The following is a 14,943-nucleotide window of genomic DNA, read 5'->3' as shown; positions in this document are numbered from 1 at the left end:
AACATTGACCATAAACAAGTGAACAGATACGTGGACAACATAATTTGAGGTAGTGAAGGAAAAGTAGTAGCTAACCAGATGAAGAAGTTGGGGAATAGGGAGGAAAGAACATGGTAGGAAAGGGAGACCACAAATGGAAAAGCTCTGTGGAGGGAGCGAGCATGTGTTTTATTGGAAATGACAGCGGGCCAGAGTGGTTGAGTGCAGAGAGAAGAGCTTGGGGCAAGGAGAGACTGGAAACCATGATGGTCCAGATCTGCACTAATATAATAGCTAGTAGCCACATGTGGCTATTTAAATTAATCAGAATTAAATACAATTAAAACTTCAGTTGCTCAGTTGCATTAGCCACATTTCAAGTCCTCAGTAGCCACATGTGGCAGGCTAGTGGCTAGCATGTTGAACATCAAAGATAGAGGACATTTCCATCATTGAAGAAAGGTCTATTGGACAGCACTGGTCTAGACAATATTTGTAGAGACTTGTAAAGAAAAAATTGCCCCAAGCCAGGTCTGTGACAAAACCTTTTTACATAATGTAATTTACAGCCTCCTTCTGGGAAGAAATTAGCATTCCTGAAGGAAAAAAAAAAACACTGAAGCAATTTCTGATAAACTTTAATGGGGTTAAAACTTGTTCTGGGAAAGAAGTCATCCATCCTGCCAGTTAACTGTCAGTCTAGTAACCTTTAACTGTACATTCTTTTTTTTTTTTCTATCTAGTTTCTCAGTATTCTCAAGTCATTATCTTTTCTTATAAAATGTCTTAGCCAGAGTGAGTCTTTGAATTGATCTGCTAGAGATTGTACTACTAGAAGATGCATTCATAATTAAATTGTTAGAAATGCCTTTTTTAAAAAGTTGTTTTTAAACAGACCTAACGAGCTAGTTAAAAGATTTAGGTCTTTGTCCTAAGAATAATGGGAAAACATCAAAGAATTCCCCTTTCCCTTATATGCTTTTGTTAAATTAAAAAATATCTATATCAAAGAAAAACATGTACATGGATTAAAACTTGAGGTAGCACATCTAGGCTCATAATGAAAAGTGAGAGTCTCTTGCCCCATCCCTAGCATGTTCCTTATAGACAGTTACTTTAATGGTGTCAGCTTTTCCTTCTTCTGGTGGCTGCTTTCATATTTCTAAGTAAAAGGCTTATATTGCTGTTTCTTGGTTTACTAACCCTATATATGTTGTGTGTGTGTGTGTGTGTGTGTGTGTGTGTTTTGTTTTTTTTTTGGTTTTTTGCTGTGATAGATGAGCATTTGGCTCAGTTCATCCCCTTTCTTTCCTCCTTCTTCCTAATGTATTTATTTCATTCATTTTAATTCCTCTTTGGAGGAGAATATCTTTGTAACTTATAGTTAACCTTTTATTACTTGTTCCTCAGCTCTAGGTAGTAGTAGTGTCCCTTCCTGCACGAACCCGTGTCCCCTGCATCGGCAGGCGGACTCTCAACCACTGCACCACCAGGGAAGCCCTATTCTTCTTTTTAATGTATGATGATGGCATTGTGATTATATAAGAAAATGTCCATATTTTTAGAGATGTGTAGTGAAGTATTCAGAAGTGGAATTACATGATGTCTAGGACATGCTTTATTTATTTTTAAAAATTTTTACTGGAGTATAGTAGATTTACAGTGTTGTGTTAGTTTCAGGGGTACAGCAAAGTGAATCAGTTATACATATAAATATATCCACTCTTTTTTAGATTCTTTTCCCATATAGGCCATTACAGAGTATTGAGTAGAGTTCCCTGTGCTATACAGTAGGTCCTTATTATCTATTTTATATATAGTAGTGTGTATATGTCAGTCCCAAGTCTGGGATATGCTTTAAAATGCTTGAGCAAAAATAGATGGGTGGGTTAAACAGATTTGGCCGTATCCGGTTAATAGTTGAATCTGGATGATGGATATATGGAGGTTCACTATACTATTCACTATTTTTGCATTTTTGAAATTTTTCATCATAAGATAAAAAATTCTTAAGCATCACCGGCCACTAGTTGAGCAGCTTCTAAAATGCTGACTTGAGGGACTTGGTGGTCCAGTGGTTAAGACTTAGCCTTTCAGTGCAGGGGGTGTGGGTTCAATCCCTGGTCAGGGAGCTAAGATCCCACATGCCTTGCGGCCACAAAACCAAAAACATAAAACAGAAGCAATGTTATAACAAATTCCGTAAAGACTTTAAAAAAATGGCCCACATCAAAAAATATATTTAAAACATAAAATAAAATGCTGACTTGGGAAGGTAAACATAGATATCTATCTGGCTTTCTGCCTATGGTACTTTCACAGAAGGGAACACTGTGTAGCCATTAAAAAGCATGGGGCAGATCTGCATCGATTGAAGTAGATTAATTTCCAAGTTATATTGTTTAGTACAAAAAGCTAGGTTCAGAGCACTGTGTGTAATCACTACCTGCTGTATGATAAAAGTTGTGGCTGGCGGGGAGGCGCGGATTCTCTCTGGAATTGTCCTTCTCCTATGATAACAGCTCTCCTCTCTCAGTGGATCACTCACCACAGCGTACAAATACATGAGAGGATATCCAGCCTTGAAAAATCAAAACCAACTCCCTTGACCCACACCCGCCTCCACTCCCCTCTTCTTTGGCTCCCATTTACAGCAATATGCTTAAAAGAGTTTATTTTTACTGTTCTGTGTTCTTTCCTCCCATTCTCTCTTGAACCTGCTCCAATCAGTTTTGTATCCTCATCACACCACCAAAACAGCTCTTCCCGAGTTCATCAGGGACTTCCACAATAGTCAATTCAAGGGCAACTCAGTTTTCTTTTTACTCGACATTTTAGCAGTATTTAACGTGGCTTCACCCCCTCCGCCATTCTTGAAAAGGTTTTCACTTGGACTTTGGGACACCCATAGGACTTCTCCTGTCACTGGTTGTTCCTGCCCAGCCTGTCTTCCCTACCTCTCAACAGTCACGGGCACCAGGACCTATTTCCAGGACCCTTTCTCTCTATCTGCTCTTACTCCCTTGTTGATCTCATCCTATCTTGTAGCTTGAAACACATCTCTATACAGATAATGCTCAAATTTGCTCCTCAGCCAAAACCTGTCCCTGAAGCTCTATATGCGTATTGATGTGGGTGGGTGTTTGTATATGCACAGAATATGAGACTTTTCCGGTTGGAAGTCTGATAGTTCCCTCACGCTAAACATGCCCTCTACCAAACTCATGATTTTACTCCAGACCTGCTTCTCCTGCAGGCTTTCCCATTTCAGTTCATGGCATCTGTGTCCTTTCAGTGCTGGCCAAAGACCTTGGTGTCCCTCTCTATTCCTCTTTCTTTCCTTCCCAAATTCCATGTCCAGTCATCATATGCTGTCTGCTTTACCTTCAGAGTGTCTCCCAAATCCCATTCACCTCTGTAAAGGTACTGTGTGATTTGGGCCCCCTCTCACCCCACTCTAGCCACACCTGGTCTCCTTGCTGACATACAAACACACTGAATGTGCTCCCCCCTCTGGACCTTTGTGCTGGACTGTCATCGCACAGGTAACCAGATGGCTTGTTCTCACTTATTTTAGGTCTCTGCTCAAATATCACCTTATCAGAAAGACCTTTCTGACAATTCTTTATAAATTATTTTATGTAAAATATAATCCTGTCCCTCCTTATCCCTTTTACCTTGCTTTTTCTTTGTGGCTCTTATTACTGCCAGTTTATTTGCTTATTTATTGACTGTCTCCCTTGCCTAGAATGTCAGCTCTAGGGCAGGGATTTTGTTCTCTTTTATTGACTGCTGTGTCCCCAGCACCTAGAACAATGTGCCTGGCACACAATAGGTGATTACTAGATACTTGTTGAATGAGTGGAAGCATCACAAGAAACTGGAAACATTAGTTGCGTCTGAGGAGGGAACGTAGTGGGGAAGGCATTGCTTTCCACCGTTCATCTTTCTATGTGTTTTAAAAGTTTAAAAAGGGGTTATAAAAAGTTAAATTTTGGGGACTTCCCTGGCAGTCCAGTGGTTAAGACTTCGGCTTCCAATGCAGGGGATGTGGGTTTGATCCCTGGTCGGTGAGCTAAGATCCTGCATGCCTTCGTGACCAAAAAACCAAAACATAAAACAGAAGCAATATTGTAACAAATTCAATAAAGACTTTAAAAAAATTAAATTTTTATAAAGTTTTATAAATTTTTATAAGAAGGAGAACTTGGTTATTAACAGCATTGAATTCTGTTCAGAAGTCAAGATTGAGCCTGAAAGAGGTCTTTTGAATGGAGAATATGGAGGCTATTGGTGGTAGCCTTAGCAAGAGCTGTTGGGGAGGGTAGGGGGTGGAAGCCAGATGGAGCTGGCTGAGAAGTGAGGTGGAAAAGATGGTGGTGAAGAATAGATAATTCTCTCCAGACGTTTGCAATGAAAAAAAGGAGAGAAATCAGCGGGGAGGTAGTGGAGTAGACTGTGGGGACATGGAAGTATTTTTAACTTTGCTTTTTAAACCTTAAATTATTATTATTATTTCTTTTACGTCTTTATTGGAGTATAATTGCTTTACAATGGTGTGTTAGTTTCTGCTTTATAACAAAGTGAATCAGTTATACATATACATATGTTCCCATATCTCTTCCCTCTTGAGTCTCCCTCCCTCCCACCCTCCCTATCCGCCCCTCCAGGCGGTCACAAAGCACCGAGCTGATCTCCCTGTGCTATGCGGCTGCTTCCCACTAGCTATCTACCTTATGTTTGGTAGTGTATATATGTCCATGCCTCTCTCTCGCTTTGTCACAGCTTACCCTTCCCTCTCTCCATATCCTCAAGTCCATTCTCTAGTAGGTCTGTGTCTTTATTCCTGTCTTACCCCTAGGATCTTCATGACACTTTTTTTTCTTAAATTCCATACATATGTGTTAGCATATGGTATTTGTCTTTTTCTTTCTGACTTACTTCACTCTGTATGACAGACTCTAGGTCCATCCACCTCATTACAAATAGCTCAATTTCGTTTCTTTTTATGGCTGAGTAATATTCCATTGTATATATGTGCCACATCTTCTTTATCCATTCATCCGATGATGGACACTTAGGTTGTTTCCATCTCCGGGCTATTGTAAATAGAGCTGCAGTGAACATTTTGGTACATGACTCTTTTTGAATTATGGTTTTCTCAGGGTATATGCCCAGTAGTGGGATTGCTGGGTCATATGGTAGTTCTATTTGTAGTTTTTTAAGGAACCTCCATACTGTTCTCCATAGTGGCTGTACCAATTCACATTCCCACCAGCAGTGCAAGAGTGTTCCCTTTTCTCCACACCGTCTCCAGCATTTATTGCTTCTAGAGTTTTTGATGATGGCCATTCTGACTGGTGTGAGATGATATCTCATTGTAGTTTTGATTTTCATTTCTCTAATGATTAATGATGTTGAGCATTCTTTCATGTGTTTGTTGGCAGTCTGTATATCTTCTTTGGAGAAATGTCTATTTAGGTCTTCTGCCCATTTTTGGATTGGGTTGTTTGTTTTTTTGTTATTGAGCTGCATGAGCTGCTTATAAATTTTGGAGATTAATCCTTTGTCAGTTGCTTCATTTGCAAATATTTTCTCCCATTCTGAGAGTTGTCTTTTGGTCTTGTTTATGGTTTCCTTTGCTGTGCAAAAGCTTTGAAGTTTCATTAGGTCCCATTTGTTTATTTTTGTTTTTATTTCCATTTTTCTAGGAGGTGGGTCAAAAAGGATCTTGCTGTGATTTATGTCATAGAGTGTTCATGTGTTCATAGAGGTCCATCTCCCCCTTCACCTGATTGGTTTATTATTTCCTTTAAATTATGATCTGGCTGACTGAGATGCCCTTCATTCATCCTTCCTGTGTTAATCCAGTGCCTTGTCTGGGTAGCAGGGTAATAAGCCTTTGTTTTCAAGGTGCTTACATTAGAGTGTGGGGAATGAGTAAGAAAGGAAACAGCAAGAACAAAATAATTTCAGTAAGTGATAAATGCTGGGGAGAAAATAAAACAGGATAATGCGATAGAGAGTGAGGGGGCATGGAGGTGGGGAGCCGCTCCAGTTTGCCTGGCAGATAGGGCCATTCTGAGGAAGGACATTTGAACTGAGACGAGAATGATGAGAAGCAGCCATCTATCCTGCCAGAGAGGGCAACCAACCATCCCCATTGGCCTGGGCCTGAGAGATTTCTTGGGACATGGGACTTTCAGTGCTAAAACCAGTACAGTCTCGGGCAAACCAGAACTAGTCCAGTCCAGGAAGAGGGATCAGCAAGTACAGGCCTAGCGTACAGGCATTTTGGAGGGGCGACAGAAGGCAGTGCGGCTGAAAGTGTGCTGAGAAAGGGGGAGCAGAGGCAGACCAGCCGGGGAGGTCAGTGGATGTTGGACCCTGTGGACCTTACCAGTAGGTTGGATTTTATTATAAGTGTGTTGGGAAGCTGCTGCAGGGTTTCAAACAGGGAAGGAGATGGTTTTATTTACATTTGTAAATAAATCATTGGCTGGTGTGTGGAGAGTAAAGCATATGGGGTCAAAGTGGAAATGGGGAGACCAATTGAGAGGCTGGATGGTCATCGGGCTTGAGGTGCTTGGGCCAGGAAGGGAGCCAGAGGGAAGCTTCTCATCGTTACTAACTCTGTGCTGCTTCTTACTCCTCCCAGGCTCTTCCCCTCCTTTCTAAATCAGTAGTAGCTTTTTCATCCCAAAGAGCTTCTTAGCTAAGTACAGAGGTTCCCAGATTTACCACTTGGGCACCAAAGCCCAGTCCTCCTTGCTTCTCACAGGCGCTTTATCAGGTTTTCTTTTCAGTATTTTCGAAGTACTTGAACACAATGATACGATTTTTTTTCTTAAGCTATCTGCTGTCTTTCTCATAGGGCTAGTCTGGGTGATGCTTCTGAATGCCAAGTGATTGCTTTTTATCTGGATGCCTTTGAAGGGTCATATTTAGAGTCGTGCAACATAACTAGAGCTATACTTGGTAAAGGGTAATCTAGCTGGGGTGTGTGTGTGTAAAATGACGTGGTAAGATGTGGACGTGTTAAATTTTAGGCGACAGAAGGCTGCTCCAGTCGAAATGCTGGGGAGTGGGAGGCAGTTGGAGAAGCGGCACTAGATCTCAGTAGCAAGGCTGGGTCTGTACATAGAAACGTGGGAGCCACCTCGGAGAGCTGGTATTGGATTTGGGCCAGGGCACCGATTTGTTTACTCAGCAAAGCTTCAAGTATTTACTGCGTGCCTCTGAGTGCTAGAAATGTTATGGTGAACAAGGCAGGCAGGATCCCGGCTCTCGGAGAGCCAATATTCAGTTGGGGCGGGGAAGGTAGAAGGTCAAACAATCAATGAATTAATGAGTAAAATAATTTCAGAGAATGGTAAATGCTGTGCAGATAAAACTGGGTGATGTGCTCTGGCTTGTGGGGGGTGGGTGGGTGGGTGGAGGAGATTCCTCTTTAGATTGGTAATCGTAGGAGGCCTCTTTGAGGCGGTGACATTTTACCTGAGACCCGAATGATGGGAAGGAACCAGCCACACATAGGAGGATCTAGGGACAGAGTGTTTCAGGCAGAGGTCTTAGACACCAGAGGCTGGGTCTAACTCTAAGCAAACTCCCATTTAGGTAAGTGGAGATGGGAACCAGCAAATAAGAGGAGAGCAAGGAGGGCAGGAACTATCTTGGCTTTGCTCATTAGAAGAGTCCCTTACACATAGGTAAGTGTTCATGTTAAAAAGAAACAAACTGGGATTGCGTTCTACCACTGAGACTGAGGAAGGACAACCTTAATAGTTCTGGCAACTGTGGCACAACCTACACGGAAGTCAAGAAAAAGGTTGATTTTGGTTCTAGGTTACTCTCGGCCCATCAAGAATGTCCACTTGTTAGAGGGAGCTGAGTTAAGTAGCTGCAAAGTGTTAAAAAGCAGAGGGGAGGAAATAGAAACAGCATTTCGAAGAATTGCTTAGAGAATTTCTTAGAGAAATTCTCTCTAAGAAACTCATTCCCTCACCATTTGTGAATGTCTTGTAAAAGCCTCCCCCCACCAGGTCCAGCCCTTCCAGGAACCTCGCCTGGCTGTGCTCCTCAATTTGCTCTTTCTCTTGCCTCTTCTCTGCTACCACCCTTTCACTTTGTACTTCTTTTTTGTTTTTTTATTTGCTTCTGGAAGCCTTGCCGCTTTATACTCCTGTTCTCTCTTATCTCTAGTCCTGCCCACCTTTGCTAGTGGCATCTGTTTCTGAGACTGCAGCCAGATCCAGGAGCCTGGGTCTGGAGGGGGCAGTGGGTACAGAGGCTGCATGAGATACATTTGGGACATTTGATAGTGAGTGGGAGTGGAGAAGAGGGATGGTATTGCAATGGACCACCAAGGTTTTGTTTAAGATCCCGGAGGCCTGTGAATATCTGACACCAGGAAATCAGAGAGGGAGACCTTGAGCGTGAAGGGGCAGATGGGAGATAACTGAGGGAGCAGTTAGAGAGGAGGCAGAGTGCTTCTTCCTTAAATAACATGAGGTGAAGTGCTTCTTCCTCTGGATTAAGAGGAAAGGAATAGGGCTTCCCTGGTGGTGCAGTGGTTGAGAGTCCGCCTGCCGATGCAGGGGACACCGGTTCGTGCCCCGGTCCGGGAAGATCCCACATGCCGCGGAGCGGCTGGGCCCGTGAGCCATGGCTGTTGGACCTGCGCGTCTGGATCCTGTGCTCCGCAACGGGAGAGGCCACAACAGTGAGAGGCCTGCGTACCGCAAAAACAAAAAAGAGGAAAGGAATAAATGAGGCTGGATACAAAGATTCTTGAGTGGGAAGAGAGATGAGTGGGGAGCAGCTTACAGTAAGTGGTCTGGATCTTTTTAGCATTAAAGAAAGCCAGGTGGTCTGCTTAAAGCCAAGCTCAAAATTTGGTGAAGGAATTTTGGAATCACCACTCCAGAGATTTTTCTGGGGAATAATCAAGTGATGAAGGAAGAACTGCCAAGTACCAGCAAGGATCCAGTTGTAGCTGGCGTATATTTTTAGCAAAGTCTGCCTTTCTCCACGATTGCTCTGCCAATACCCGAGCAGCTGGGGCTAGTGTTGACTGCTGTTAATACAGAGTTTGGATTTTAGCCAATTATATTTCAAGAAGACATTATCCTCATAGTTGTACTTAATGGTAAATCAAGATCTGATTGACTTGTTTTCCTCTCATCTTACTTGTACCTGTCAGAAGTTTGTAATTAGTGAGAGCTGCCTGTGGAATTCAATATAAGGAATTTTAATCAACAGCCTTCCATAGAACCTATTAAACTTAGCTCATTACTTTTAAAATCTGGGCTATTATGAAAAATGAAAGCTCTCAAACTTCTCGTAGCCTTCCTTTTGTTCTCAGTTTCTATAGAGCAGTTAGGTTTTGAGGTATACACCTACTCAGGTACAATTTTGGGAAATGTTTTTGAGTAACCAGATGACAATAATACACTTCTCAAGTAGAAATTTGCTAAATGAATGGAAACAGATATCATTTACGGACCTCTTTTTCTTTAAATATTAGGTTGAAAATGGTGTATTTGTAGCCAACCCGCTTCAGGAACGCACAATTCTAATGAGAAAAGAGGGCGAGTCTGCAAAAAGCATTAATGAGATGCTTCTGAGCAGACTTTCACGCTACCGAGCCTCGCCATCCGCAACGCTGGCTGCCCTTACCGGCTCCACCATCTCCAACACCCTGAAAGAGGACCAGGCAGGTAGGCTGCCCTTCGCTTTTTCAGCTATATATATTTTTAAGACCTTATTTTTTAGAACAGTTTTAGGTTCGTAGCAAAAGTAAAGGAAGGTGCAGATTTCTCGTCTACCTCCTGCCCCCACACATGCACAGCCTCCCTTATTATCAACATCCCCACCAGAGTGGTCCGTTTGTTACAACTGATGAACCCACCCTGACACATCATAATCACCCAGAGTCCATAGTTCACCTTAGGGTTCACTCTTGGTCTTGTACATTCTGTGGGTTTGGACAAATGCATAATGACATGTGTGCATTATTATGGCATCATATACGGTGCTTTTATTGCCTTAAAAATCCTCTGTGCTCTACCTGTTCATCCCTCCCCACCCCCCAAGCCCTGGCCACCACTGATCTTTTTATTGTCTTCATAGTTTTGCCTTTTCCAGAATGTCATGTAATTGGATTTATACAGAATGTAGCCTTTTCATATTGGCTTCTCTCACTTAGTAATATGCCTTTAAGATTCCTCCATGCCTTTTCATGGCTTGGTACATTCAGCTTGTGATTAGTGCATGCTGCCTGTGGAATTCAGGCAATACTTGTTATTGAGCATTTACAGTGTGCCATACAAAGCACTTTGCTTTACGTAGTTCACCGTTTTTAATGTCCTTCCAGTCATTTTTCATTTTTTTTAATTCCAAGCTAATACATACTATTGGCTGTGGACATGAATTAGCATGAATCTGTAATAATTCAAAGCAGCTCTGTGTTTAATGGTAAATACTGTATCATTACTGTTAGTATAAACTGTTTTCACTTTTAGCATCTGCTTCATGAATGTAAAAAACTCATATTTAGCATCATCTTCACTAAATACATTCTTTTTTTTTAACATCTTTATTGGAATGTAATTGTTTTACAATGTTGTGTTAGTTTCTGCTGTGTAACAAAGTGAGTCGGCTATATGTATACATATATCCCCATACCCCCTCCCTCTTGCATCTCCCTCCCACCCTCCCTATCCCACCCCTCTAGGTGGTCACAAAGCACCGAACTGATCTCCCTGTGCTATGCAGCTGCTTCCCACTAGCTATCTGTTTTACGTTTGGTAGTGTATATATGTCCATGCCACTCTCACACTTCGTCCCAGCTTACCCTTCCCCCCTCCCCCGTGTCCTTAAGTCCATTCTCTACATCTGCGTCTTTATTCCTGTCCTGCCCCTAAGTTCATCAGAACCATTTTTTTTTGACTCCGTATATATGTGTTAGCATACGGTATTTGTTTTTCTCTTTCTGACTTACTTCACTCTGTATGACAGACTCTAGGTCCACCCACCTCACTACAAATAGTTCAATTTTATTTCTTTTTATGGCCAAGTAATATTCCATTGTATATATGTGCCACGTCTTCTTTATCCATTCATCTGTCAGTGGACACTTAGGTTGCTTCCACGTCCTGGCTGTTGTAAATAGTGCTGCAATGAATATTGTGGTACATGATTCTTTTTGAATTATGGTTTTCGCAGGGTATATGCCCAGTAGCGGGATTGCTGGGTCATATGGTAGTTCTATTTTTAGTTTTTCTAAATACATTCTTGACAAAGAAAATGAGAGGCAAACCTTCCACAACAGAGGTTGCTTTTTCTGGAATTTGGCATTTAGTGTTTGCACTTTAATATTTGAAAATAGTGTGTTTACAGAGTTTGAAAGTGAAAACAATATAAAAGGTATATGCAGAGAAATCTTACTCTCGTGTCCTGGTATATTCAGTATTTGCCCCACACTACCCCCGTAGGTATCTCTATTTATTAGTTTTTGTTTATCCTGTCAGAGTTTTTTTATGCAAAGAGAAATTAAATTAATTTAGAAAGACAAATTTATGTATTTTTATTGTCCTTCTTTTCTCAATAAAAGGTAGCCTTCTAAACACACTGTTCTGTACTTTTAAAGCAGGAATTCTTCATGGGGATAAGCCTTTCAGAGGTTCATAAATATGCTCTCCCAAAGTTTTAAATAACATATGTATCATCATAATTTTTATCAGATGTTCAAGGCCAGTTATGACCCCCCCAAAGTCAAGAACCATTATTCTTGAGGAGTTTTCATATTACATACCAACTACATGAATTTATAACAAATCATGACCTCTAATAAAAGATCAGGCTAGAAAAAGAGCCATGTATAGAAAAATGAATCTGAATTAATATATGTTTAATGAATTTAATGCAGTTTATGCTTTAATCCTTTTATATATTGAAATGTTAGGGAGAGAAAATATTTGTGATTAATTCATTGTGAGACTATCAAATTTTAAATACTTATTAGTCCGTATTAGAATTTAAGGATAGTATGTTACTTCCACAGGTCTCCATTGTATCAAATGTAAGTAGGGAATTTATTAATAGTTGTTATAACTTGGGTATGTGGATAATTTGAATTATAGGAAATAGTTTGTAGAGGACAGTCCTATTACCTAAATAAACATTTTCCTGACAAGCTGAAGGCTTGATCTGGGTTTGTCCCTTGGGAGAAAATTGAATACTAGCCTGCACAATAGAAATACTAAAAGGATGTTTGTTACATAAGAAAACATGGGTGATATCAGAAAGTGGACTCAGAAGGCAAGGGTATATTTAGAATTTTGTGAAAACTGGTATCTGTAACTCTAAACATGTGATTTCGCTCATACTTTTATGCACATTCTCTATGTATTCATTTAACCTGAGGTTGCTGCATAAAAATTCACCAGTTATAGGCTAAGTGAACTTTTGACAATTAATTCCACATTCAGAGGGTCTAGGATTTTTAATTCTGTGATAAACTAATACCTATTACCATGTTAATAAGAGTATGTATATTAAAAACATCTGGGTGAAAACCACGATTGTGTGGTTATGCTCTTTGTGTGGTTATGCTCACAAAGTTGCTAGTTTTTCAGTCGTTGCCCCTTTTGGGTTTCTTACTTATGGAAATTTATGCTACTGGATTTATGTCCTAAATGAAAAATATACTTGTTGGCGGCTTGGAAGTTTAAAAAATGGAGCTTTTTAGAACCACAGGCATTCAAAGCAAATGACAGATTAGGTTTCACTTGTCTAATTTTTCTAATCTAAACCATCTAAAGATAATTTTATGTCTATGTAGGCAGTCATATTTTATACCTTGACAGCTTCCTAGGTAAAGCACTCTGACTTTCTGTTGCCATCGTCAATCTTCACTGGACTAATATATAGAAAATCGTTAAATTCACCCTACATTTTCAGATCTGCCAGTGAGTAAGGGAAATTAAAGTACATTTTATACCTCTTGATTAGATACAATAATTATTTTCCTAATGATAGTTTATGTCACTGACCCTAAAAAAAAGAAAATACATCATGGGTTATAAATTCTGTGGACATAAAGTTAATTTTGTGATAGACATTGTGAAAGCTTTTATTAACTAGTTATGGGTTGAAATTTCTAGTAGATTCCATGTTCAGAGCTGTTTATAATAAATTTAATATCACAAACCTGTTAATAATTTGTTCTATATAAAATGAAAAGATCTCTACTGGAGCACAGTTTCCTAGGGGGAAACATAAACAGTAGGATTCTTCTTTTATTTTGAGATTTAGTCCATGTGAGGGTTCATTCTTTTGAAAGATCTTTATGTTATTTATTTATTTTAACATCTTTATTGGAGTATAATCGCTCTACAATGGTGTGTTAGTTTCTGCGTTATAACAAAGTGAATCAGCCATACATATACATATATCCCCATATCTCTTCCTTCTTGCGTCTCCCTCCCACCCCTCTAGGTGGTCACAAAGCACCGAGCTGATCTCCCTGTGCTATGTGCTGCTTCCCACTAGCTATCGATTTTACATTTGGTGGTGTATATATGTCCATATCACTCTCTCACTTTGTTCCAGCTTACCCTTCCCCCTCCCCGTGTCCTCAAGTCCATTGAAAGGTTTTTAAAAGACATAAGGACATATTGAATACTGGGAACACCTTTGAGAAATGTTCAGATCATGTAACCAGGAGGCTTGGGACTAGGCTGTGGAGACAGAAGATCATTATTTTGCCCTTAGCTTATTATTTCTTGCTCTGTATTTTGAGTCTGAGTATATTATTGTTAGAATTGGGGGCCCCTTTGTTATACTCTACTTTGGTTTGGTAATCAAATTAATCTGTGTGTCAACTATTTCTGCTCACCATTTTCATTCCTTTTTACCAGCGAATACTAGCTGTGGCCTTCCTCTAAAAATGCTTCGGAAGACGCCCATTTACACCTGTGGTACATACTTGGTGATGCTGGTCCCACCTCCAGGGGGATCAGGCAGCTCTGCTACCCGGTCTCTTTTTGGTGGAACAAGTGGTTTGTCATCTTTAAAAAGTAAGTGAACTTTATTTGTGGCTCTTTTCCCAATTTGTCCCTAACTTTGAAATTTAAGGTTTTTCCTAATAGTGATTTTACACTTGCTCTGTTTACAGATACTCTTTGATAACAACAAAAAACCTTATCAGTATAGTTATAGGCTAGGAGGAATTAAAAATAGAATTTTTGAAAGTGGTATAATAGTACACTTCTGAAAACTATTGTCCTGTAAAATTACTAGAAATAATAATGAGGTCAGGAAGATTTTAGGAAATAATCTGTTGCCACTTTATTTACTGACACTGCAAGAACTCTACCCACTGGAGAGCTATGAAAATACGTCTGTGAAATACCTCCATTTTAGGACACATAAAAATGTATATGATACAAAATAATATATGCAAAAATTCATTACTGTTAAGTGTACATGTATATATTTTTTATGTATTTCTTTTTTTTTAACATCTTTATTGGAGTATAATTGCTTTACAATGTTGTGTTAGTTTCTGCTGTATAACAGAGTGAATCAGCTATACGTATGCCGCCACATAGCACAGGGAGATCAGCTCGGTGCTTTGTGACCACCTAGAGGGGTGGGATAGGGAGGGTGGGAGGGAGACGCAAGAGGGAGGGGATATGGGGATATAAGTGTACATATATTTTTATGAAAGAGGGAGGCATACTGTAGTAATTAAAGCAATGTGATTTTGGCTTCAGAGTGGACAAATAGTTAAATTGAAAATAATATAGGGCTTCCCTGGTGGTGCAGTGGTTAAGAATCCGCCTGCCAATGTAGGGGACACAGGTTCAAACCCTGGTCTGGGAAGATCCTACATGCCACGGAGCACCTAAGCCCGTGCGCCACAACTACTGAGCCTGTGCTCTAGAGCCTGTGAGCCAC

The 14,943-nt window shown here is 40.3% G+C and overlaps 1 protein-coding gene across 7 annotated transcripts in view; it reads left to right on the top strand.

The window, feature by feature from the left end:
• HECTD4 (HECT domain E3 ubiquitin protein ligase 4) overlaps positions 1–14,943 on the top strand; it is a 190,857-nt gene that overhangs the window by 62,220 nt on the left and 113,694 nt on the right. For 5 of the 7 annotated variants that reach the window (XM_029226045.1, XM_029226052.1, XM_029226037.1 and 2 more), the window contains exons 8-9: positions 9,506–9,698; positions 13,902–14,060. In XM_029226045.1, coding sequence (XP_029081878.1) covers positions 9,506–9,698; positions 13,902–14,060 — 352 coding nt within the window. Of the gene's footprint in view, positions 1–8,631; positions 8,807–9,505; positions 9,699–13,901; positions 14,061–14,943 lie in introns of those variants that run through there. The other 2 variants (XM_029226056.1, XM_029226060.1) reach the window with 2 other exon arrangements.

Source organism: Monodon monoceros, unplaced genomic scaffold, assembly GCF_005190385.1.
Source record: "Monodon monoceros isolate NGI ecotype Baffin Bay Population unplaced genomic scaffold, NGI_Narwhal_1 Super_Scaffold_1, whole genome shotgun sequence".
In the NCBI taxonomy this organism is placed as follows: Eukaryota; Metazoa; Chordata; class Mammalia; order Artiodactyla; family Monodontidae; genus Monodon; species Monodon monoceros.
Note: the sequence above shows the minus strand (reverse complement) of the source record. Positions and strands in the feature narration are given on the sequence as shown.